The following is a 24,805-nucleotide window of genomic DNA, read 5'->3' on the forward strand; positions in this document are numbered from 1 at the left end:
TCACTCCTTTCCACCTACATATTAGTAAGCTCCTCCCGTGCTGGTTTAATGTTTGTCACCTCTATCCTCCATGACTGTCAGGCATAATGCTACCTTGAAAGAAGCAAGGTGTTCAAGAACCTAGATTACATCTACTCATCATTGTTGGAAGACAGCATAGCAGTTAATATCTGAAAAGCGCTTTATCTTTTTAAAGCAGTTTCATGTACTTTTTCTCAACAGAAGTGTTATGATAGAAGTATTCTCTTTTCCATTCTTTAAATACAGATTCATAAAAGTATTCAAAGCCTTGGATTTAAATCCCAGCTCTGCTACATACTTGCTGTGTGATCTTGGTCAAATAATTTTCTCTCTCTGAGTTCAGTATCCACTGGGGAAAATAGTATCTAACTTAAATGACTGTTGTGAGTACTGAATGAGATAATACACGTGAAGAACATGACAAAGTAAATGCCCAATAAAGGGCAGTAACCTGTCCTATGGCCTCCTTAAATAATTTGTAAAGGATTTCTCAGCGAAGGAAGCTCATAAACCTAGGATTTAAACCCAGGTCTCCTGATTCCTTAATCTGTTTTCTTCTCACCACATCACTTTGGCAGACTGCCATATACTACTGGGCATATAATACATTCCGACAATAACTGATCACAAAATTTTCATCTATCAGTAACTAATTTTAGCTTTGCAAAAAGGGAAACAATAGATCTAATTAACTTGGGGGGAGAAGGGGTTTGCAAATATAAAATATAAATTACCCCCAAACCACAGGACAGGTTGTACCATAGTACTTCTGTACAAACAGAAATTATGACAAGAAACAGGAAGTTCTCTCGGGGTTTATGAGAAACAATTGGAGAAAGAAACGAGAATGACTATGATTAAAAGAACTTAAGGGTTTTGTGTTTTGTTTTGTTTTGGGTTTTTTTGGGTAAACCAAACCACTGGGCAAAAAGATCTGCATCCCATTCCAAAATAACTCTATCAAGGCTCAGACACATCTTTTAAAAAAAGAGACATGGGGCGCCTGGATGACTAAGTCAGTTTGAGCTTCCAACTCTTGGTTTTGGCTCAGGTCATGGTCTCAGGGTTGTGAGTTCAAGCCCCATGTGGTGGGACTCCACACTCAGCAGGGAGTCTCCTTGAGATTCTTTCCCTCTCCCTCTGTCCCTCCCCGCCGCCCATCATGAGCACATGAGCTCGCTCGCTCTCTCAAATAAATACATAAACCTTTAAAAATAAATTTAAAAGAATTAAAAAATGGACAACTGGGTGGCTCAGTCGGTTAATCATCTGCCTTCCGCTCAGGTCATGACCGAGTCCCACGTCAGGTTCCTTGCTCAGCAGGGAGCCTGATTCTCCCTCTGCCTGCAGCTTGCCCTGCTGTGCTCTCTCTTTCTCTCTAACAAATAAATAAAATCTTTTAAAAAATTGTTTAAAAAATAAAAAAATTAAAAAGAGACCTCAGTGTGCTAACAACAAAACTTTTTTTCTACTTCCTTTCAGGGCAGGATAAACGGGAATAGTGAGATAAGTTGTCAACATTCATGAAGACCCTTGAAGATCATAAATGTTTAGATTCAGTATTAATAAGGAACAGAAAAGAGCATGATCAAAAAATAAAAGTTTTGGGGCACCTGGCTAGTTCAGCCAGTAGAGAATGCAATTCTTGATCTCAGGGTCATGAATTCAAGCCCCATATTGGATGTGGAGCTTACTTTAAAAAAAAAAATAAAAGTTTCATAAGTTTCCTAACATGTTAAAAATATTTTGAAAATTATACAGTATAAAAAGAAGTTATTACAGTTAATAAAAATAACCAATTGTTTTCAAATGATATATAATCTTTTCCAAGTGACAGACATAACTCCTTCCAGGATAAGTTCTAGAAGATACTGAAAGAAGTTCACATCTTTAATAAACCCCAAGAACTTTCTCACTAAAAGAGAAAACAGAACAATTAAGTCACATTCTGAACCCATAAATTTCTGAAAGGAAATCCAAAAGAGAGCCTGATCTGACACCAACAGAACAGCAAAAGATGTAACCAAGAAAGGTAAACAGTGGAGTGAATTTCTATTACAAAGCAGGGTAGAAGCTGATTAGAAGCTCTATCCCTATAACCCCACCACCAGCACCACAACCAAATTTCCTGTCTTCTTCAATCCAACTTAAACCTCTGCTAATTATTTCCTACAGAAACATAACAAAATGTTCCCAACATTTTCTATGACATTCATAGCAAACTTCATCTATTATTTAGCATTAATTAGGAGTTGCTGAAACACTACACTAACTACAAATTTTATGCAGAATCAATCCCCAGGAGATAATGTCACTTCCTTCTCTAAATTCTTTCCTGTTATAAATTTCTCTTCTACCGTAAAAACTTTTCCAGAGACCACACATTCTTACCCTAACTTCCCAATGTAGATTCTTCAGTCTGGTGGCTCTTCATTAAACCCTTTCTGGAAGTACTGAGGTCCTGATAACTAGGAAATCACTCAGGATCAAAGGCCCTACATTTAAATATTACTGACCTCAAAAAAAAAATTAGAGGAATGATAATTTTTCCAAAACTCATGAGAATTCTAAAATTGTTAAAAAAAATAGATTTGTATAGTTTCCATCTAAGAACTAGAAATTTAGTCTGTTTTCTCTTAAAACCACTATCCTACTGATTTCACATACTATGGAAATACTTATTCAACAGAGAATGACCTCTAGCCTGAATACATTTTTTTTTTTCAACAAAGAAGCTACACAAATTAGGATCGTGACACTGTATCCAATGAAAATAAAATGAGTAAGAACACTTAGTCCCCAAAGTTTCCAAGTTGGGAGAGAAAAGGAAAACACAACAGAGTTGCTGGAATTTTAACTTTCTATTTAAATATCTCAATATTTGAATTATTCTTACACACAACCTGTTAAGTATATTCATAACTAAACCACTAATCAAATATAATAAAAATGTTCCAAAGGGACTCCTTGGGTTTCCTCTGGATTCTTCCTAGAAAGCAAATTCTCAAGACAAATATCTGATTTCAAAATCTTGACCATCCTCCGTTGGACATTAACCACTTAAACACCATAGTTGGAAGATTTCCACTGAGAACAAGCTGAGGGGAAGGAGAAGAAATAAGTATCAACCAGAAAGCAAACTGGACAGCAAAAGAAATTTTCTATCAAGAAACAGAATTGTCATTGCTATTCTCACGAAAATGATACAGACTTTGACAAGCAAAACCAGCATGGTCTCTTTACTTATGAAGTACCAGTGACAAAATCTGTATTCCTAGGTAGGAGGGAACACAAACGACAAGTCACTGTGCGCATAAAGTGACAGGTAAATAGAAAGAGAAATAAAAAAAGAACTTGTAAATGGCAAACACACACACACACACACACACACACACACACACAAACCCAAAACCCCGACTTAAGGTGCATTTAAAGATCTGTTGGGGACATGGGGGAAAACTCAAGTACCAGAACTCAGTCTCACTTTCCCTACCCTCAAAAAGCAAGAACATGACACTTCGCTCAGAGTAGCCAGGGGGCCATGTTCCACTTGCCTCCACCTACTCAAAGGTCCCTTCAAAGGCCGGACTCAGAGGGGGTCCCCAGCGTAATTGAGTCATGACACCCAGAGCCTTGGGGGTGGGGAAGTGGGAGGAGAAACGGAGGGTCAAAACGCGCAATGCTCTATCCGTTCCTGGAAAGCGATATTCCCCCCACACTAGGGGTGCCAACACCCGCTCTAGACCCAACATCCCCTCCCTACCGAACCGCGCAGGCAGCCCGAGCATCTCTCCCTCCTTCCGGCCTCTCCCTCAGTTCCCCGCCGCCTCTTCGACCGCGCCCCCGAACGCAGCCGGGTAGCTCCTCCTCCGGCCGTGTCTCGGCGGCCGAGCCGCCCGCCCACCCGCCGGCGCCAAGGTCTTCTCAACCCGCCGGCGGAAGGATGCCCGGCCGGGCCTCCCAGGCTCCTCCCGGGCCTACCTGCAAGGCGGGCGGGGGCTCCGTCTGCAGCCTAGCGGGGGACTCAGCCACCGACAGGAAGAGGCAGGAAGGAAGCAAAGGGTCCGCTCTACCGACCAGCGGGAGAAAGCAGCCTGAGCGAGGGGCCTCGCGGATAAGTCAGCCTTCGACCCGGCGCCGCCGCCGCTCAGGAGACATCAAGCAAGAAGACGGCGCAAAAGATCACCGAATACACGAACGCCCCAGACATCATAGGAAGAGCGCCCGAGCAATCGTTCAAGGAAGTGCAGTCGAGCGCGGAAAAACAGCTCAGCTCCAACTCTAGGTCCGACTCCTGTCCAAGGCATGAATAAACAAACCCAGATCATAAGCCGTGGAGTAAAGTAGGTGCTTCTGCCATTTTCTGTGTTGGTTGCCAGCTAAGTTGTTGAGAGCACTGGAGTTTTTCTTGGGTGTTGAAGATCAACTCATTGCACAATAACACTTGGCAATTCCGCGACTACGGTATGGACTCCTAACACTATCCCAACTGAGCAAGTGTGACTCTTAGTTTCCTCACGGACAGTGAGGAAAATAAATATATATACATATACATATATATGACATATACATATAAATATACATATATATGACAGAGACAATGAGAGAAAATCCAGACTGAGAAACAAAGTGAGTAATAGCTGTTAAAGCTCCACTTTAGCTCCCATAAAGCATAGCAAAGAGAAGCTGGGAAAATTCAGGGTTTTGTAGGCTGAACTTAAGGCAGGAAAAGAAAAAAAAATACACACATGCTTTTTAATTTTATTCCAAAGGACTGGGACCACAGGTGTGCTTACATAATGATCAAAATTCTCCTTGGGTCAGAACCTGACAAAGATGACATTTTCATCCTCACAGCAATAGCTCTTTCTGAAGTCTCTTAGTAGACAGACTAATATGCTCAGCGCAAATGTGGATTAATCCTTACATCCTAGGTCAGTTCAATAAATCACATAGATCACTCCAAATACGGATTACCAGGTGTGGTGATAATAGGGTCTACCCTATTCCCCTCCTAAGGAGGGAGGAGACTTGAACAGTGGAGGTATAAAAAATAAGTAAGATAGTCCCAGCCGTTAAAGAGCATGTAATCTAATCAAACTGAAAGACCACATCCTTGGGGCACCCTGGGTGGCTCAATCTGTTAAGCACCTGCCTTTGGCTCAGGTCCTGATCTCAGGGTCCTGGGATAGAGGCCCTCCCTCCTGCCTCAGGCTCCCAGCTCAGCTCTCAGCTGGGAGCCTGCTTCTCCCTCTCCCTCTGCACCTCCCCCTGCTTGTGCTCACGCTCTCTCTCTCTGTCAAATAAATAAATAAAATCTTAAAAAATAAAAAGACCACATCCTTACAACATTAGCTTTATTTACAATTTATTATAATTTTTTAAAAATCTCCTCCTTTAAGTCCATAACAATATTTAAGGGACAATTCATATATATAATACAGGATAAAACCAGCATCCATAATATGAGGACAAAACACTGCTTTTGTCATCTACTAATGTTTTAAGGGACTTAAAAATGAGTAAGCGCTATAGCAATATTTACAGAAGTCTTAAAAAAAGAAAGAATTTAATACTCTGCTTCCAAATCACAAAGTTTTATTTTATTTTATTTTTAAGATTATTTATTTATTTGACAGAGATAGAGACAGCCAGTGAGAGAGGGAACACAGGCAGGGGGAGTGGGAGAGGAAGAAGCAGGCTCATAGCGGAGGAGCCTGATGTGGGGCTCGATCCCACAACGCCAGGATCACGCCCTGAGCCAAAGGCAGACGCTTAACCGCTGTGCCACCCAGGAGCCCCCCAAATCACAAAGTTTTAATTTGTTCATGTTCCCATGCAGTCCTTGGAAATATCCTACATAATGTTTTAAAGTTTAAGCAGAGATACAACAGTGTTATTGTTTTGCATTTATCATTTCCCTATTAAATCTTTAATAGTTGTTATTTTTATCAATTGCACAATATTCCATTGAGAGGATATACTGACCTTGCTTCCCATTATTGGATATGCATGTTGCTTCCAAACATTTTCTGTGTAATAGGTATTGCTGCTTTTGGAAAGAGGCAGTTGTAACCTTTTTATTGATGATTAGGAGCTATTGCACATAAACAAAAAGAGTAAGGAAGCAAGGTACAGATTTATTTCTCTGTCATATGAAAGAAATCCAGAGATGCACAGCCTAGGGTAAGGTGTGGCCATTTGAAGTCAGGGATCAGGCTTCCATCTTGTTGCTCTGCCATCTTCAATAAGTGGCTTTCATCTCAGGTCCAAGACAGCTGTTTAAGCTCTAGCCACCATGTCTACATTCCAACCAGCAGGAAGCTGAAAGGAGAAAGGCATGTCTCCCGCCATAAGGACATATCTTGAAAATAGCACAGGACATTCCCACTTATATTCCACTGGCCAGAATTTAGTCACATAGCCACACCTAACTGGGAATTAGTCTTTATCCTGGGCAGTTCTAAAAGTCAGGGGCCAAAGAATACAAAGCGCCAACTAAATAAGCAGTCTCTGCCACATTCCTGAAGCCAGATGAGGAGCAGCAAATAGACTTTCCTTTGCTGTCATCCAGGGCTGAGTTTCTATTTCCAGAATACATGTTTTAAAGAAGCTTCCTTCTTAGAAAGGCTTGTGGGGCATAAGCAGCTAAAGCTACAGCCCTCATTCAAACTTGACCCCAATAATAACATTATTTTGAAAGCTTGATTTCAGTGAGAAAAACTAAAAAAACTAATTTCAAGGCTACAAGAAATTTTCAGTCTTTCAAAAATTGGAGAGTTTTATTTTGGGAGAAACACCCGAAGTTTATGCAAATATAAATCTAAAATCAGGGGCACCTGGGTGGCTCAGTTGGTTAAGTGCCTGCCTTTGGCTTGGGTCATGGTCCCAGGGTCCTAGGATCGAGCCCCTCATTGGGCTCCCTGATGAGCAGGGAGCCTGCTTCACCCTCTCCCTCTGCTGTTCCTTCTGCTTATGCTCGCTCTATCAAACAAATGGATAAAATCCTTTAAGAAAAATCTAAAATCATCACCTGAAAAAGGAGATATTTGAGAAGCTGAGGCTAAACTGCTCTGTGAAACCAAGGAAAATATGGCTTATTGTACAGGCAGAGTTGCATCTCTATAGATAGATTTCTCTACAGAATTGTTGCTTTCCAAGTGTGGATTTAAGCTTCAGTGTGACAGTAAACTACTGCTTGCTCTTATGGGAGTCAATTTGGACAGAAGAGTGGATCACAAGAGATCAGGAATTAAAATCCTCAAACCTACAGGAATCTCCTCACCCTGGAGGAAGACTTAAAAAAAGAAACCAGGTGGGCAGAGGAAAGATCATACTGGGATATATCACTAATGTTTACATATTTATGTTACAATTTAATAATTCATTATGTTTTTAAAGATTTTTTATTTGTTTATTTGAGAGAGAGAGTGAGAGAGAGAGAGAGCACAAGCAAGGGGGAGAGGGAGAAGCTAAGAAACTAAGAATATGTATGAGGTCTCTATTTTGTATAATTTGGAAATTGGTAAACCAGTGATGACCCAATATTATGGTTTTCTCTTAATATATCCTGGGACTTTGCTGTCTTGAAACATCTAAAAATCGAGCCCAGTGTGGGCTCAATCTCAGGACCCCGGGATCACGACCTGAGCCCAAGGCAGATGCTTAGCCAACTGAGCCACCCAGGTGCCCCTCAATAATTCATTCTTATGTGGATGACTGATTATTATATTCTGATTGGATTCTCCTGGGGGAGCCACCCCCTTGAAGGAAGGATGATGCTTCTCCTGAAGTAGGGTGACCATCTGTACCAGTTTGCTGAGGACTAGGGGTCTCCCAGGATAAAGAACTCTCAGTGCTAACACTGCAATAGCTCTGGGTAAACTAGGACAGTTGGTACCCCTAAGAATGGACCTAGCCACTGCCAATCACACGGAAGGAACTTGCGAAGACTAAGCCAGGTAAAGAGGATTGGGACATGTAGACATGGGGGAATTGTCTGGGATGAAGGGTGAAGGGAGGGAAAAGGACAGAAGGGGAATTTTTCCTTATATTGGCTCTCTGGGCTTTAAGAAACATCTACTACACTCTGCGTGGTAAAATTGGGCCTGAACCTAGGATGAAAGAACTCTGTAGCAGTATCGTGAGTCATCTTATTAGGAATTCCAGGAACAGGAATTGGGCCTTGAGCAGCCAAAATGATGAGCCAATTGTAGATTTTGCTGTTGCAATTCTGTTCTGTTCTTTTGTAGCCTGGTCTCATGGCACTGTGGGTTAATGTGCACACTTTGCGCTGGATGATAAAGTTGAAGCAGGGTAATGATATAGAAGCAGCACAGGTAACAGGGCACCTGAGTGGCTCAGTCGTTAAACGTCTGCCTTCGGCTCAGGTCATGATCCCAGGGTCCTGGGATCGAGCCCCGTATCAGGCTCCCCACTTGGCGGGAAGACTGCTTCTCCTGCTCCCAGTCCCCCAGCTTGTGTTCCCTATCTCACTCTCTCTCTCTCTCTCTCTCTCTCTGTCAAATAAATAAATAAAATCTTGAAGAAGCAGCACAGGGAAGGGGAGAGATCCCAGAACATGTAATCATTCACAGAATTATAGGAGGTGCTTCCTTCTTTGGAATTATACAGGATAAATATTCAGTGATGCAATTTATCAGTGGATTGAAATGTATGAACATGTCAAGACTCTAGAATGACAAAGAAATCATCCCTTTCATGGTTAAAGTATCAACAGAATGATAGATCCTTAATGTTTTGTGGGAAACATGGAGATTCCTTTTAAATGGGCTTTTGTTGTTGTTGTTTAATGTACTAACATGATTTCAAGGTCTAATTTCCTTGCTCCTTTCAGTATCCAGAGGTCTCATCACTCCTATTTGATTATCACTAAGGGGGTTTAGAGTGTAGTCATTTAAAAAAAAAAAAAAAAAAAGCCTGTGAATTTGATGTGTTAGGGAACTGAAGTTGAAGTGTTCCTGGCATTCAGCTAGTACTTTCCCTTCTTTCCTGCATTGCCATTCTTAGAGTCAACGAACTCTACTTTTGTTATCTCTTCTTCTCACCATTTTGTAAAATCTGGGCTGGACCTAGAGAGCAATACAGGTCTGAGGACATTGCATGCACAATGGTTAAGTTTCCTTGATTTCTTATTTTCTTGTCCTCCTCCTAACTTCCCCTCCATTGCCAGGGACAGCAACTGCTAAGTTCAGTCCTTGAGTTGTTTTCAATTTATGATTTCAGGTCAGGATACAATCACAGTACATCTGTTATCTGTCTAGCTTCTATTTTACTCCTCTCCCCACCACCTCTCATATGTCTTCACTATATTAGACCCCCATTAGTCTAAACTTAGATTAATTTGCTATATATCCTTTACAGTCCAAGGGTCAGGAAAGGAGCTCCATCTCTGGTCAGTTCATTTTAAACTAAGAATGTGTTTGAGATCTCTATGTTGTATAATTTGAAATTGGTAAACCAGTGATGACCCAATATTGTGGTTTCTCTCTTAGTATATTTTGGGACTTTGCTGTCTTGAAACATCCAAGGGCAAATCTGGAAAACTCCTATGCTGACCAGATGGCATCATCTCTGGAAGATGAAGCTTACATAAGACAGACATAATCCTTGACGCTTTCCCAAAACTATACCAGGGAGATACTAAAAATCCACAACAAGGACCTCAAGAGAAGACTTCGCAAGCACTTATAAAAAGCCCCTAGGAGCAAACCTTTGGCAATTTGGAAGTACAGACCCTGATCCCACCCCTAGATCATTTTGGGGAAATTGTAACTAAGGACTGAAAAAATCCTTGCCTGTAAAAATTCACATTGAATGGAGATTAAAGAAACAGATTTGAACAGTTATTCTGTGGAATTATTAGGAAATAAAATGCTCCCAGGGAAAAACACTGCCAGCCAATATTCAGTCGGTTCAGCACTTAGAAATTATCTTTGATGTGCAAGTAATAGACTTGAAATTGCTTTTGAAATCTCTCCAAGACTGTCCCTCCCACTCAGGCTTCATGTTACCAGCCAGTGAGTTAGGTTGTGAAAAACCCCAATTATTCCTTTAGGGTAGGTTTTTTCAGGCTAAAATGCCAGGCATTTTTGAAGTTCACACTCCACCTTGCCACTTATGATAACCCGGATGCCAGTCACCCTTTCCTCATGCGATATGCACAATAGAACCAAAACTCTGTAGGGAAAAATACCCATTTCAGGAAACCTGAAAAGACTGTGAGAGTTAAAATATTGCCTCATGAGGGAGACAAAGCAAGCTTGGTCACAGGTTGGATTTTACAAAGGAAAAATATGTAACGGCACCTGTGCTGCACAGTAAGTAGAACTAACGTTCACAGGCACCTCTTCATGGTCCAGTCTCATCTCCGTGATGTCATTGTACGTACGAAGCTCAACCTCCTGCCAAATGGACCCACTCTTTATAGAGTAGGATGATGACGGGAAATAGCATTTGGAGTAGAAATAAACAGCAGATAATAATCCATAATTGTTTTTAATCACGGAGATGAGTCACCTTCAATTTATTTCCAAATTTCTTCTGTCATCAGCTGTTCATTTCTTTACTTTGAAAATCACCAGATTAACACTGCCAAAGGCAGGTAGGAAATGATCCAAGAGGACAATTCTGAAGTATCACATGGTGAGTTGATGAGAAACTGGGAACAAGACAATCCTCAGGAAAGTCTCTTTTTTGTCCCAGCAAAGGCACCAAAGTGTGAACCTAATTCACACTTTCATTATTCCAATCAGGTTATTTTTATATCAGTATAATTTTAGAATAAGACTTGGTAGGGGACTATTTATTTCCTGGGAAATTCTGTCCATCATTTTGCACACAAGATATCCAAGTAAGTCTAACACCAAAATTCATTTCACACCAAGAAATTAAGTTCTTTTTACCTCCTTTTTCACCACTTCACAATGCCTTCTCTATTCCCTAAATCTTCCTTATATTCAAGGAATTTCAAAGCACAATGGCCAAACAGACATTCTAACATCATGAGCATAAGAAATGCGATCTATTTAGATGTGAGCTGTCAAAACCTGGGTGAATCTCCGCTGTCCATCAATCTATCAGGGTCTTTAGATCTGTAAAGTGTAAGCTTGCTATTTTATCTTTTTTGACTTGTCTTCTTTAAGCTGATTGGGTTCTTAAACCCATTTAGCCTCTAACTCCTACTCTAAGTTGGAAAGAGGAGATTGGAGTCCAGATGTTCTCCCTAGAAACCAGGTCCAAGTCACAGTCCACCTACTGCAGAAAGACTACAGATGGAGGCTTCAGGCTGTCCCTAACATCCTCTTAAAAACACAAAGCTGCAAACTCAGATTAGTAGCCACTTACTTTTGTCAGAAGACCATTCCCTAACAAATTTGCTCTTTACACTTGCCTCAGATGATGCCTATATATACAGCAAAGTAGAAAAGCTAAAATCCTATCCAATAATTCAGGACAAATATTGTTTTCATTTGAAATCTCTAGATAATTAAATAAAAAACATTCTGGCTGAGTGCCATTTCCCCCTTTGCTTTGATTTTGCAGGCACAATCATAAATGTCTGCTACTAGTGGGTTTTCAAATGAGTGGTGCTCAACCTGGAGTTCAGTGGATAGCAGGGAACTATTGGCTTGGTTTTGGTTTAGCTAATATATTTGCAAATGAATCAAGATATTTTGGCATAGCCACACCCTTCTAAAACACACAGATTAAATGTCAGTTTGTGACAAATGTCCACATACTCAGTCATGCTAGATGATGGAACTCTGTAGGGGGTGGCGAGGGGAAAGTTTGTCACAACTCCTTCTGGAAAGTTTCCCTCCCCGCCACACCTTTCACATTAGCTAAAATGAGTGAGCATCAGCTCCTGGCGGATTCGGTCAGCCTCTAGGTCCAAGGACTCCATGTGCTCATACTCTTCAGGGGGCTGTTCCATGGGTCCTGTCATTGGAGAGGACCAAACATCCATCCCATGCTCCAGGGAGATGTTGTGGAGGACACAACAAGCTAAGATAATGTGGCTGGACTTCTCTGGTGAGTACTGCAGTGCTCCCTTGGATCCATCCAGGCAGCGGAATCGGGAGCAGAGGGTTCGGAAAGTCTTCTCAATCACACTGTGAGTTGCAGAATGGGCCATATTATAGCGATATTCGGCGGGAGTTTCAGGAATGTGAAGGGGGGTCATGAGCCAAGTACGTAGAAAGAAGGAACTGTCACCTGTGGGGAAGGTCCAAAGAAATCATAAATCATTCTAATTGGAATACAAACAGAAAGGAAAATCCAGGAACATATAACAGAGAATGGATAAGAAAATGCAACAGACTCTGGAGCCACTGAACCCCAGAAAAACCAAGAGGGAAATGTTGTGGTAAAAAGAAGGCATGCCAGGATCACAAGCAGGAAGACATAGGTCTTGGCTAGAAATATCCTTGTTAAAACCAACAGAGGAAAAGGCTGATAGCTTAAAAAAGAAAAAGGAAGAAAAAAAAAAAAAAAAAAGCCAAGCCTGAAAATGTGGGAAGGAGGTAAAGGCACTGAAGGAAATAAAATCCTGGATTTTCTGAATCAGAGATAGTGTTCTTTAATAAAAGGTTAGTAAAAGCTATCATATAGCAAGTCAATCTTCAACATCTCCAAAGAGAAAAAGTGCAAGAGAGAAAAAATAATTCTGCCAGGAGAGCTCAAAATACTTGTGAGGAAAATTTCTAACTTTACCATTTAAGTGTCAAGTCTGAAAGCACTACCTAGGGATTTCAGAGTATTTCATTGAAAACAATCATTCATTCTCCCAGCGCTAAGTAAGATAAAGTCCCAACACCTGTGGCAGAGATCAGAACTCAGGTGTTCCTAGATATTACATTCATTAGAACCATGCCTTTGTAACAGAGGAACTGGCAGAATTTCACATTAACAAAGAGAACATAAATATAATGATACAAATAGTAATAGTGATTAGGAAATCAAGTAAGTCAATTAAAATAATATACACAAGGCATTTTCCTAAGGTGACGTCCTTGTCGAATGATCTCGGGCAGTGTTAAGAACAAAATAAAACACAAGACTGGGATGCAATGTCCTGTTACAACAGTACAATGTTTCTATGATGCTTCATTGTCCTGACTCACTACAGCTGGCAGATGAAATGTCTCACCCAGAGGCACAACCCCTTAGAAATCAGAGACAAATAGGCTCTGGGAGTACCGACTTTCATAATAGCTGTGTTCCTGATCCACTATCAGTTTTGGTAAATAGTTATGGACTGTTCAGAGAGTTTAGGCACTGTTACAAAACATACAGGACTCCTTTCTTTCAGGAGTTTACATTTTTAAGAACTGGATTAACTTTATTAAAAAAATTTTTTTAATGTTTTTACTTGTACGTAATTGACATATAACATTGTATTAATTGTATGTACCAGAATAGTGTTAAATATTTAAGAAGCCTCATAATATCTTCAAATTTTACATTTAGTTGACTTTTTTCCCCCAAGTACAAACTATTTTAGTTGAATTCACACCTACTAAATACGGAATTTAAGAAACTGATGCTGCAAATAATAACGAAAATAGTATCTGTGACTCATTGAATACCTACTATGTAGCAGGCACTGTGCTAGGCACTTCAAAAGTATTATTTCTTATTATCCAGTCCCAACCCTGCCAGGTAAGATATTACCGAAGTCATTTCATGAATGAGAAGATCAAAATAACGGTCAGCCGTCCTGTGATATACCAGGCAAAGGAAGGAGAAGGAGCTAGTCACTAAATGCTCATGTAAGACTCAGAGTCACAAAAACAATGGCGTAATGCTGTAAGAGAGTAAGATAAACATTTACGATGAATGCCAAAGCACAGAGATACTAAATGGTATTCGTTAAACATTTCTCTAAGAAACAGTATGAGCCTTAAATGGGGAGACATAAAGGATAAGCTAGTTAATGCAGACCTTTTATAACATGCCCCAGGGTCATTAACTGGTTATAATCCAAGCACCACTGGAAAACAGACACTCAGGAGGGGATTAGGATCAGAATTGCTAAACAGATTACAATTGCTTACATGATCAGTCATCCACAAGACATTCTGGCAGATCTTACCCAAAGCTGCTTAACAAGACTAGGCCAAGAGTTGAAGAAATAAGAACTCAGGCTGAATGCTTTGTAGGAGCAGGTAGGTTTAGAGAAGAGGAATAAAGTAATGCAATTCTGAAGGGACAGATGAGAATGAGGACATGAAAGGACGACACCTATGGTAAAAATATGCTAAAAAGATTCAGAGGCTCCCATATATCCCTCCTTTGATGGAAACACTATACTGAATTTAATGTTTGTTATACCTCTGCATTTGTTTATATTGTATCTAAGCAATATAATATTGTTCTTCTTGGTTTTAAATTTTATAAAAATGATTTCATACTAAAAACAAAACAAAAACAAAACAGAAACAAACAAAAAACAAAGGGAATCACAGTCAATTTTACATTTGGTAAATTTAGAACTATTCCACAAATCTGACGGTGTTAAGATACGACCAACCATCTTCTCTTTTTTAACATCTTGTCATCCTCATAATCCTGCCAATCTTCCCCTAAATTATTATCCCATTATCCAACACATCCTTTAGATACCAGTGTTTTCCAAACTTATCTGTTTGTACGAAATCACTTGAGGCAACTGTTAAAAATGGATGTCTAGATTCTTCCCTTGAAGATTCTCATTCCCAAAGTTTGAAGTGGGGCCCAGTGATGTATATTTTTAATAAATTCCCCAGATGACTCTCTTGATCTAGAAAATGTGTGAAACACTATACTAGCTCAGGGGTCTTCAAACTAGTTTTCCTGTTAGAGATCATGGAGGCTTTGCAAGGGGTATATGATAGAACTGCTAGTAGTACTAAGGGAATCAATTTCCACACGTGCATACTTTTCCCATCCCTAGTGCCTAGCATGTAATCTGATACTGAAACGGCCTTAATAAACATTTGTTAAATGTTGTTACCATATCCATCTCTCCCCCTTCCACTCTTCCTGTAAAGAGGGGAATCAGCAAAGTATATACAAATTTGTCAGAGTTGGGGTGCCTGCCAGGCTCAGTCAGTAGAGCATGTGACTCTTGATCTTGTCATGAGTTTAAGTCCCACATATGGAGTAGAGCCTACCTAAAAAAAAAATTTGTCAGAGTTTTCCCTTATTTCCAACTATGTCCTGTAAATACCTCAAAAAACTAAAGCCGTATCTCCAACTGAAATCTGGGGTCCCAAGGTGTGAAGGAAAAAAGAATAAGTAATTCCTACATGACCTTGAAGTCCTTAACAGAGGAACTATTTGCCAAATAGAGTCAATTCTTCATGTGACCTACTTTTTTTGTTTTGTTTTTTAAAGATTATTTGTTTTTATTTATTTGAAAGACAGAGAGCATGACCAGAGGGGAGGGGCAGAGAGAGAGAGAGAGAGAGAAGCAGGCTCCCTGCTAAGCAGGGAGCCCGATGTGGGCCTAGATCCCAGGAATTGCCCTTCACTTGACCTAGTTTTAAAAAAGTTAACCACAGGGGCGCCTGGGTGGCTCAGTCGGTTACGTGTCTGCCTTCGGCTCAGGTCAGGATCCCAGGGTCCTGGGATTGAGCCCTGCATCCAGCTCTCTGCTCAGCAGGGAGCCTGCTTCTCCCTCTCCCTGCTGCTCTGCCTACCTGGGCACTCTGCTCTCTCTGTCAAATAAATAAATAAAATCTTTGGGGTGCCTGGGTGGCTCAGATGGTTAAGTGTCTGCCTTCAGCTCAGACCATGATCTCCAGGTCCTGGGATAGAGCCCCACGTCCCGCTCCCAGCTCAGCAGGGAGTCTGTTTCTCCCTATGCCTCTTCCCCTGCTTGTGCTCTCTCTCTCTCTCAAAATGAAAAAATTAAATCTTTTTTAAAAATCTTTAAAAAAATTAATAAAAGTTAACCACAAGTGACTTAGATATTCCGTGCCTTAATTTCCTCCTCCATAAAAATGTTGATGATATTAGCATTTAACTCTTCAAGAGTTTTTTTAACAACTGAAATAATCCAATGCAAACTGCTTACAACATTGCCTGACAAGTTCTAAGTGCTCACCATGTATTAGCTGGCTTTACAGTCAGGTACCAGAGTCATTTCCTAAAAAATGAGCTTCGTGGCTCAATCAGTTAAGTGTCCCACTCTTGGTTTCAGTTCAGGTCATGATCCCAGGGGCCTGGGATGCAGCCCTGCTCAGCAGGGAGTCTGTTTCTCCCTCTCCCTCTGCTCCTCCCTGTGCTCTTGCTTGTGCACACTCTCTCTCTTGAGCGTGCTCTCTCTCAAATAATCTTTTTTTTTAATACATTAAAAAATGTCCAAAAAAATGAAATTTGAAAGTTCAAAAAAGGCACAAGGTAGGATTTTTTTTTAAGATCCTGGAATCAGGACCCGAGCTGAAGGCAGACGCCTAACTGACTGAGCCAACCAGGAGCTCCCACACAAGGTAGGATTAAGGAAAAGGTCCAGTAGGATAAAGAGAAGGGGGTACACTGAAGGCAGAATGTCAAAGCAACAACTCAAGAAAGTCACTGAGTTCCAAGATACCACACGTAGTACGAGGGCAGCTCTAAACCAATCATTGTGACAGCAGTCTCCTCCCACTTGGAACAGGGGAGAAATAAAGAATATTAAGGAGAAATGATTCCTGAGCGTCTACTGCATGTTAAATACTGTTATGAGCACATGCAGTGTAGATATGATCAGTGGTTTTGAAAGAGAGGTCTTCCAATCCTTCATTTTTCTTTTCATCTCTCACATAATACGTCGTATAGAAGATAACCTTTGTTCTGTTGCTTACACAATAGTCTGCTTTAAAACAAACACACAGGGGCGCCTGGGTGGCATAGCGGTTAAGCGTCTGCCTTCTGCTCAGGGCGTGATCCCGGCGTTATGGAATCGAGCCCCACATCAGGCTCCTCCGCTATGAGCCTGCTTCTTCCTCTCCCACTCCCCCTGCTTGTGTTCCCTCTCTCGCTGGCTGTCTCTATCTCTGTCGAATAAATAAATAAAATCTTTAAAAATAAAAAAATAAAAAATAAATAAAACAAACACACACAACTAAGCTGCCAAGCTCAAGGATATTATCACTGTTACCCAACTATATTCCTCCCAGCTGTGCAGTTACCCTGGTTTTCACTGCTCAATTTTGAATGGGTTCTTGTCCTACTTACATCAGTAAGTCAGGCTTCCCAATGGCACTTGGGCAGATCTGTGAAGTGAGCTCCCTCAAGAACTGTGTGAGGGTACTGTCTGCTAGCATTCTTTTTTTTTTTTTTTTTTAAGCTTTTTATTTATTTGAGAGAGAGCAAGCTAGAGACAGAGCACAAGCTGGGGGTGGGGGTGGGGAAAGGGAAAAGCAGATCCCCCTGCTGAGTAGGGAGTCCGACTTGACTTGGGGCTGAATCCCAGGAACCCAGGATCATGACCTGAGCCAAAGGCAGATGCTTAACCAACTGGGCCACCCAGGGGCCCCTGTTATCATTTTCATATAGATATCATAGTGACAATAACCAATGACAAAAATCTTATATTTGTACAATACTTTATAGTGAACTCTCATATATATTACCTAATCCTAACAATAGGTATTACTGTTGTTGGCATTATTTTTAACTTTTTACACATGATAAAAATTAAGGCTCAGTTGTATGGATGTATTATATTTAACCAGATCTGTTCTGATTAAGAATTTCAGTTGTATTTAAGGGGAATGTTTTTGTAGGGTTATTGTTGCTTTTGTTTCCAACTACAAAACATGCTGCAGTGTAATTTTATTTCGCATTACCACTGTTCGTATTTATGAACATATGCCTCAAGATAAATCCTTAGAAGTGAGGCTCTGGATCAAATACTGTTTTTAAACTTTAATAAATGTCTTTTAAGTGTTCATTTTCTTTAAAAATTAAGGCTCAGGGTGCCTGGGTGGCTCAATTGTTAAGCATCTGCCTTCAGCTCAGAAGGCAGAATGTCGAAGCAACAACTCAGTGTCCTGGGATCGAGCCCTGCACTGGGCTCACTGCTCAGTGGGAGGCCTGCGTGTCCCTCTCCCACTCCCCCTGCTTGTGTTCCCTCTTTCGCTGTGTCTCTCTCTGTCAAATAAAATCTTTAAAAAAATTTTTCTTAAGGCTCAGAGAGTTCTCACCCGAGGTCTCCTTGAAAAAAGAACAGGACAGAGACTCAGGTTTATAGATTCTCAAATTTCATTCTTCTCTGCTACATTATTTTTCTATGGCTACAAAATGAAGCATGTGCACCTGCAAACTTACCAAGCAGCCAGCTATCTTTGTGTATTCCGGCTTCAAAATGACTATTGAGGGAAGACTGCTGCAGCACAGCATAGTCCTGTAGGCTGCCTGGCCAGCTGGTCTCCACAGTCATTAGTGCCCCTCTGATGTCACACACCATCAGGCAGTTTAAAGAATGCAGACCCTTGCGGTTCACATAGGAGAGGTCTTCAGCATTTGGTGCCTTGATTGCCACATGGATACAGTCAACCACCCCTATCACCCCTGGCATCCCTGCCAACCCATAGAATTCATCCTTCAGAGCCTGCACGGAGGCTTCATCAGCTGGAAAGCGAATGAACTGTGTGGCTCTTTCCACAAGTGCTTCAGTGACATTGGCAACACATCGACTCATAGATGCCTGACTGATACCAATAGCATCTCCCATCCGAGTCTGGAAGGAACCTGAAGTATAGAAGCCCAGTGCTGCAAGAATCTGTGTCTCTGGGCTAATAGCTCTGGATCTTTGAGTAGGTCTAGAAAGACTCGCCCCCAACAGCTCCACCAAGTAATAAATGAACTGTCGAGGAAACCCATACATGGACATCAAATATTCATCAGTCACATCATCCAGCTTAAAACGGTCCAATGTCCGGTGACCTCGGCCATAGAGCAAGAGATCACAGTCAAGCACTGTTATTGGTATAGCCATGGTACATGTAAATGTGATCTCTCCTTCCCTCTGCTACTTTTCCTGAATTCCTCCCAGTGAAGATGTTGGTGCAAGAAGGTATTTAAGGAAGTGTCAGAATTCAGCAGCTAACCATCAGTTAAATGGCTCTGGCATTTATAATCTTCTCTCTGTAAAGGTTAAAAGAAAAAAGCATTAGAAACCGACCAAAGACTTTAAAGTGATTCAAAGGCTACAACAGCTCCTTTTCTCAAACTTCTAATCTGTCCGAGCAAAAGGTGCAATACCTGTAACTCTGGGTTTTTCTCCACTAACTCATGGATGCATAATAGGCTTGCGGTGGTTTGAAAGATAATGGGAGCTGTTTTGTATGTAGCAGACAGCTCCCTCCACTCTAGAGTTTGTAAAAAGAATGGAAGGAAGGAAGGAAGGAAGGAAGGAAGGAAGGAAGGAAAAGAAAATGGGAGATGATTTTGGTGGCTCACTTAATGCTTGGCATTCGAACCGGGGAAGAGCAAAAGAGTAATAGAGGAGGGGCATCTGACTGACTCAGTCACTACAGGGAGGATCTCTTGATCTCCGGGTTTTAAGTTCCAGCCCCATGTTGGTTGTAGAGATTACTTAAAAATAAAATCTTAAAAAAAAAACAAAAACAACTAATGGAGGCGATAGCATAATTATCCATATAGTAAAAGAGGTCTGCTCCTAACTACACAGGCCACGAACTGGCTGACAGAAGTCTTTACTCAGGGCACGGATTAGTCACTCCGGGTTTCATTACCCAAGCCTTCTGGCTCCACCTGATAAGTGCTGAATCTGATAAGTACGAGAGGGACGTGACGGGTGCTCAAACCAGTCTAGTAAGAGAGAAGGGAGCAAAAAACAGCCCGCAACCCAGCCTGGTGGACAAAGACCGTGTGGTCTAAAGCTATCCCTTCTCCCCACGAAATCCAAATCGTGAGGCTGAAGGCCAGGAAGCCAAGAGAGGTTGGAAGAAAGGCGCAAAAGAGGCTGGATGAGCTAGAGCCGGGAGGCGACTCCGCCACTTTTAAAAGGTGCCTTAGAAATGATACTTAGAAATCTGATTGCGCCGGCCACTCAAAGTCAGCCAACGTCCGTCACCCACCTCTCCGCGGCTGCCGGGTTACCAGCAGCACTCCCCACCCACCCAGCCGGGTCGGCCCTCCACTGGAACCTGCGGCCGCGCACTAGCCGCCACAGCGCACACCATAGGCACCGCCCCCTCGCGTCAGCGTCCTCCCCTCGCCGCGTCCTCACTGCCGCCTCCGCGGCGGCGTGCGGTTCGGCGGCGCACATTCCACACTTGGCCCAAACTTTCTCACTCTTTCAAAGACCCCCAGTCTTTACGCCCTTCTTTCCTTCTGAGACACTTGGAAAAATTGGTGAGAAAGATTTACATGGAAAGGAAATCAACTTTTATGGGAATTAAGAGGAAAGAAATGAAATAAGGCGTCCATACTGTAGCGAAAGTGCGGATGAGATTAGGCAGCTGTATTTCCCCATAGCCCTGTTCCTCCCCCCGCCTTCATCCGAGCAGATGAAAACAAACACTAACGATGGCGGCGCCGGCAGGCGACCGGCTGCTGGGCTTAAGGCAGGAGTGATCGCTTGAGCTGTGAGGACACTCTTGAAGAGCGCGAGTCAACGTGAGTGCGACAACTCGCGTAGTCCTGGGAGGAAACACCCGGGGCCAACGAGTCACGAGCCTCCTGAGGCGTGAGGTATCTGTCTGCGACCCCTGCTGTCACTGCAGCTCCGGAGCGCAGAGTCCTCAGCCAGGAGGCGCGGCTGGCCGGCCCCAGGCCCCGGCCTCCGTAATGAGAGCCCCGAGCCACTCTCTGTGTTGCAGCTTCGCAGGTACTCACTTTAGTGGGGATACCCCCGGATCATTCAGCGCCCCCGGGTGGGAGGCAATGGATCTGCGGCCTGCCGGGTACCTCCTTGTGAGGACTAAGCCGAGTAGCCGCAGTAGTCCCCAGAGCTTGCTTCGGGAAGGGTTGGTGTAGGCCCCATTGGCCCTCGATGGCCCCTAGTCTTAACGGAAATCCACAAAGCTTTCGTCTCTGCTTTCTCAGCTCTTTGGGTTATGTCGTAAGGCTTTTGGAGGTAATTTGTGGGACCATTACTCCGGGGTTGGTACCAATATGAGTGAGGTAGGTTTTCATTCAATCAAGATTTGTTGAAAAACAACAATAAAAAACAAAAACAAAAACAAACTTGCTGAGTGCCGAATATGTACTCCGCGTGTAGGTGAGGGTGACTGTTGACTAGTGAAAAAAGGGACCCAAGGTTCACGACTATCTTCTTACTGGCAGTGGAACGACCTGTGGAAACCGGCAATCCATTCTCATTTAATAAATCTCTGGGTAAGTGGCTAAGCACCTTTTTGGGTTCATCACTAACCCATCTCCGTTTTCACTTTACAAGTCAATTCTCAGTTTGCCTTGTCAGTTGAGCGTAGCATTTCACTTTTAGTATTTTCCCTTTAGAAAGAGCAAGCTGGATCATACCTAGTTTAAAACTCATCTCCTAAGATGGTAGAATTTATTGAACACTTTCAGTAGGAGATGTGCAATAATAAACAACAGATCCTTTCTTTACACTAAATTAATTTCTAGGTTTTCATGTGTTTTATGAATGTTAGTCCTTTTAATGTGTGGCTGTTGTGGCCCCAACTGAATTACAAATTTTGTTTTCAACTCCATTTTTCAGCTGAACAGACATAAATGCTTGTGAAATGGAATCCTAAGTTAATATTTTTAATGCACAGTGGATGATGAATAAGTGCTGAAGCATCAAATGTACTGATCCATATAACAACCTGAATGTAGTTAATTCATGCACTGTTTTCAAATTGTACCCTTTTGGGTATAAAGTTAAGACTATGGCAACTTTTGAGAGTCACATTTCATCGAAATTGCAAACCACTGGGTTTTCCGTTATTGTACTTAACACTTAAAAGTTCTTATCGTGCATTTGTATTTTTTCCCTTAAGAGTGGTAATTAAAATTGAATTTAAAAAATGAATCAAAAACTGCAGATCTTGAGCTACTAAACACTCCATATATTACATTTTTTTATTTAAGGACTAAGAATCAGCTGGACACAATGGAGTCCTACCATATATGCATAATGGAATTACACTGTATGGAGGTGGAGGCAAGAAATCTTTTCTGTTGTCTCTCCTGCCCCCATGCACCCTGATTTAGCTGTATTAGCTTATGACTTCCATGACTCAGAGCAGGGTGCCTATAGCCTAAATGCAAAAAGAAGACATTAACTTTTGAGCTTTCAAAGACCCAAGTCTTACTGTATGAGTGATTTTTTCCAAGATAATTTTGACTATTCAGAAAAAGTACCCCCTTGATAAGGGGCATTCCCAATATTCTGCATTTATATTTTGCTCAAGTGGGAGTGGAAGGTTTGTTTTGGAATTTTTATCTGGAGAGAAGTTATTTAATCTTAGCAATACCTAAAAACACCAGAAATTTCATTTTTTTAAGATTTATTTATTTATTTATTTATTTGAGAGAGAGAGAGAGAGAGAGAGCGCGCGCGCAAGCATGCTCGCAGTGGGGAGGAGCAGAGGGGAAGAGTCCCAAGCCGACTGGGCAGTGAGCACTGGGCGACTTGGGGCTTGATCTCATAACTCTGAGATCAGACCTGAGCAGAAACCAAGGGTCCTGTACTTAACCGACTACACCATCCAGGTACCTCTGAAACTTAAGTTTTCAATATTTCTTTTCCTTTTAAAGTATTCTTAACTTTATTATGGAAGAGATGAATAATTATATTCATAACATTCGTTGGAGTGCTGCTTAGATTAGAAAATCAAGAGTATACCTAAAAAAATTCCTCATTATGACCCTTTATTATTCAACTTAGTTCTCCTTTTATTTCTTATTTTTTAATGGCTTGTATGTTGACTTGAGAGTCTTCAAATACATGTACTTTACTAAGAGTTAATCTTTTTCCCTAAAACTTAATTCTTGAACAAAGTTTACTTAGATTTTATATGTGGATGATTTGGAAGTAATTTCCAATTTGGGGTGTTGAGCTGAGTAAGGCACCGTATTTTCATGCGTGGGTTTAATAGAGGAGAGGGTGCATGGGTTGCTGGTCCTTGCCTCCTCTCCGTCAAGTTGTGGAGACCAATAAAAACTGTTAAGTAGTCCCTGATAGGGTAAGAGCGTACAGCCAGGAAGAATGCAGAGAAGATTGTCTAGGCCTCTCTGCCCAAGGACTGTCAACATACTTTTCTTACAGTTTGGGTTTTAAATCTTAAAAGGATTTAAATCCTTACAGGAATGTAAAATTAGTTTTAAATCTTTTAAATAGGTTTTTAAATCCTTAAAGGTATTTGAAATTAATTTAAAATAGTTGTTTTTAACTGTAAGCTGTGGGGCAGTTTATTAGAGAAATCCTCTAAATGCCAGTGTAGGTGGCACAGAAAATTTGTTTTGCCCTCGTGGTGTTCCCCATTTGTCCTTGGTTACAAGAGAAGGGCACCACTATTTCGAAAAACAACTCAGTTAACATGCACAGTTGACTGTCAGTCGGTAGTATCTTCTTAATAAAATAAAGGTAAATAAAGAATTTATAAAAGTGCTAACTTAATACTGTTATTTTGGAAAATGCTGCTTTCACTTTAGACTTTTGATTCATACAAATGTGAAGGAAATATGAGTTAAAAATCCTTTTATATTCTCTCCAGTCTTAAGGTTTGTTTGTTCCCCGCCCCCTCCAATTCCTTCTGGATTGACCACAACTATTAAATCATTAGGAGAGAGATTATACTGAGAAATACTTACTGAGATTTAGATGTCCTCTTTTAAATATAAGTTTAATGGTGTTTTTACTCCTGAATCTATTTCTGTTGGAATTTTCAAGAGACCAGATAAATATTTGGCCTTATTTATCCTTTGGAATAAGTAGTTAATTAAGTGTGGCTTTATCTTTATTCCCACCTCCCATTTTCTTTCAGTTTATTTTATTCTGGTTTCTTAAATTGAATACTTGAGTTTTTAAATTTTTAAAAAATATATAAAGTCATTTAAGGCTATACATTGTCTTCTGAATGCTCCTTTTGCTGTATCTCATTTTTTTGTTGTCAGATATTCTGCGTTTTGTTAATTTCTAGATAATTCTAACTTTGGTTTTTATTTCAGTGTTTATTTTAAAAGGCTCTTAATTTATACATGGTTAACTTTTTGTTGTATATTTCTAGTTTATTGGATTATGGGCAAAAGCATCTTGGAAATTTTTTTTAACAGTCAAGAGCATAATTAATTTATTACATTCCTTGAACCTGATAGAAGAATGTGAAAGGTCAAGTTAGATAACAAGACCTTTATTGAGGGTCTCATATATAGCAAGTACTCTTTACAGGAACTATCTCATTTAATCCTCACCACAACCCTATGAGGTAGGTATTACTTACCAACATTTTATAAGAAAGGAATCTGAGGTATAGAAAGATTGGCTTGCCCTGTATACCATTATATATAGAGAGACTTGTTTTTTTTATTCAGCTCCTCTGTATTTTTGTTTACATCTACTTGAGCTGTCAAAGAAGTATGTTGAATCTTCAGGTATAGTTTTGGTTTGATCAAGGTCTTCTAGTATCTCTAGGAATTTTTGCTTTATGTATTTTATTGCTATATTACTTATGTATAAAGGTTATGGCTATTATATTTTCTGAGAGCATTTTGTCATTACTCAATATCCCCTTTAATCTCATTTCATCACTTTTGGCCTAGAATCCTGCTATAAATATTGTTACTTCTGCTTTCTTTT

At 40.9% G+C, this 24,805-nt stretch overlaps 3 protein-coding genes across 55 annotated transcripts in view; 1 reads left to right on the top strand and 2 right to left on the bottom strand.

Moving 5' to 3' along the window:
• AMBRA1 (autophagy and beclin 1 regulator 1) overlaps window positions 1-4,108 on the bottom strand; it is a 164,589-nt gene extending 160,481 nt beyond the window's left edge. For 21 of the 25 annotated variants that reach the window (XM_044388992.3, XM_048213998.2, XM_026512015.4 and 18 more), the window contains exon 1: window positions 4,003-4,108. The gene's annotated coding sequence lies outside the window, so the exon portion shown is untranslated. Of the gene's footprint in view, window positions 1-3,784; window positions 3,979-4,002 lie in introns of those variants that run through there. The other 4 variants (XM_057317207.1, XM_057317206.1, XM_057317203.1 and 1 more) reach the window with 3 other exon arrangements.
• A 6,412-nt stretch (window positions 4,109-10,520) lies between these two features.
• On the bottom strand, window positions 10,521-20,236 carry HARBI1 (harbinger transposase derived 1). Its single transcript, XM_026512016.4, has 3 exons — window positions 20,115-20,236; window positions 18,340-19,158; window positions 10,521-12,258 (listed from the first exon to the last, which is right to left on the bottom strand). The coding sequence occupies exons 2-3, from the start codon at window positions 19,007-19,009 to the stop codon at window positions 11,882-11,884; spliced, it is 1,047 nt and encodes a 348-aa protein (XP_026367801.1). The 5' UTR covers window positions 19,010-19,158; window positions 20,115-20,236; the 3' UTR covers window positions 10,521-11,881.
• Window positions 20,237-20,486: 250 nt separating this feature from the next.
• Window positions 20,487-24,805, top strand: part of ATG13 (autophagy related 13) — a 50,869-nt gene continuing 46,550 nt past the window's right edge. For 2 of the 29 annotated variants that reach the window (XM_044388978.3, XM_044388980.3), the window contains exons 1-2: window positions 20,530-20,866; window positions 21,260-21,375. The gene's annotated coding sequence lies outside the window, so the exon portion shown is untranslated. Of the gene's footprint in view, window positions 20,867-21,259; window positions 21,376-24,805 lie in introns of all 29 variants that reach the window. The other 27 variants (XM_044388984.3, XM_048216926.2, XM_044388986.3 and 24 more) reach the window with 21 other exon arrangements.

Source organism: Ursus arctos, unplaced genomic scaffold (assembly GCF_023065955.2).
Source record: "Ursus arctos isolate Adak ecotype North America unplaced genomic scaffold, UrsArc2.0 scaffold_23, whole genome shotgun sequence".
In the NCBI taxonomy this organism is placed as follows: domain Eukaryota; kingdom Metazoa; phylum Chordata; class Mammalia; order Carnivora; family Ursidae; genus Ursus; species Ursus arctos.

Excerpts from the sequence above, each read along its gene's own strand:
- HARBI1 (XM_026512016.4), bottom strand. The coding sequence starts at position 19,009 with ATGGCTATACCAATAACAGTGCTTGACTGTGATCTCTTGCTCTATGGC. Across the intron at positions 12,259-18,339 it reads CAAAGATAGCTGGCTGCTTG|GTGACAGTTCCTTCTTTCTA; the intron begins GTAAGTTTGCAG and ends CCTTCCCCACAG.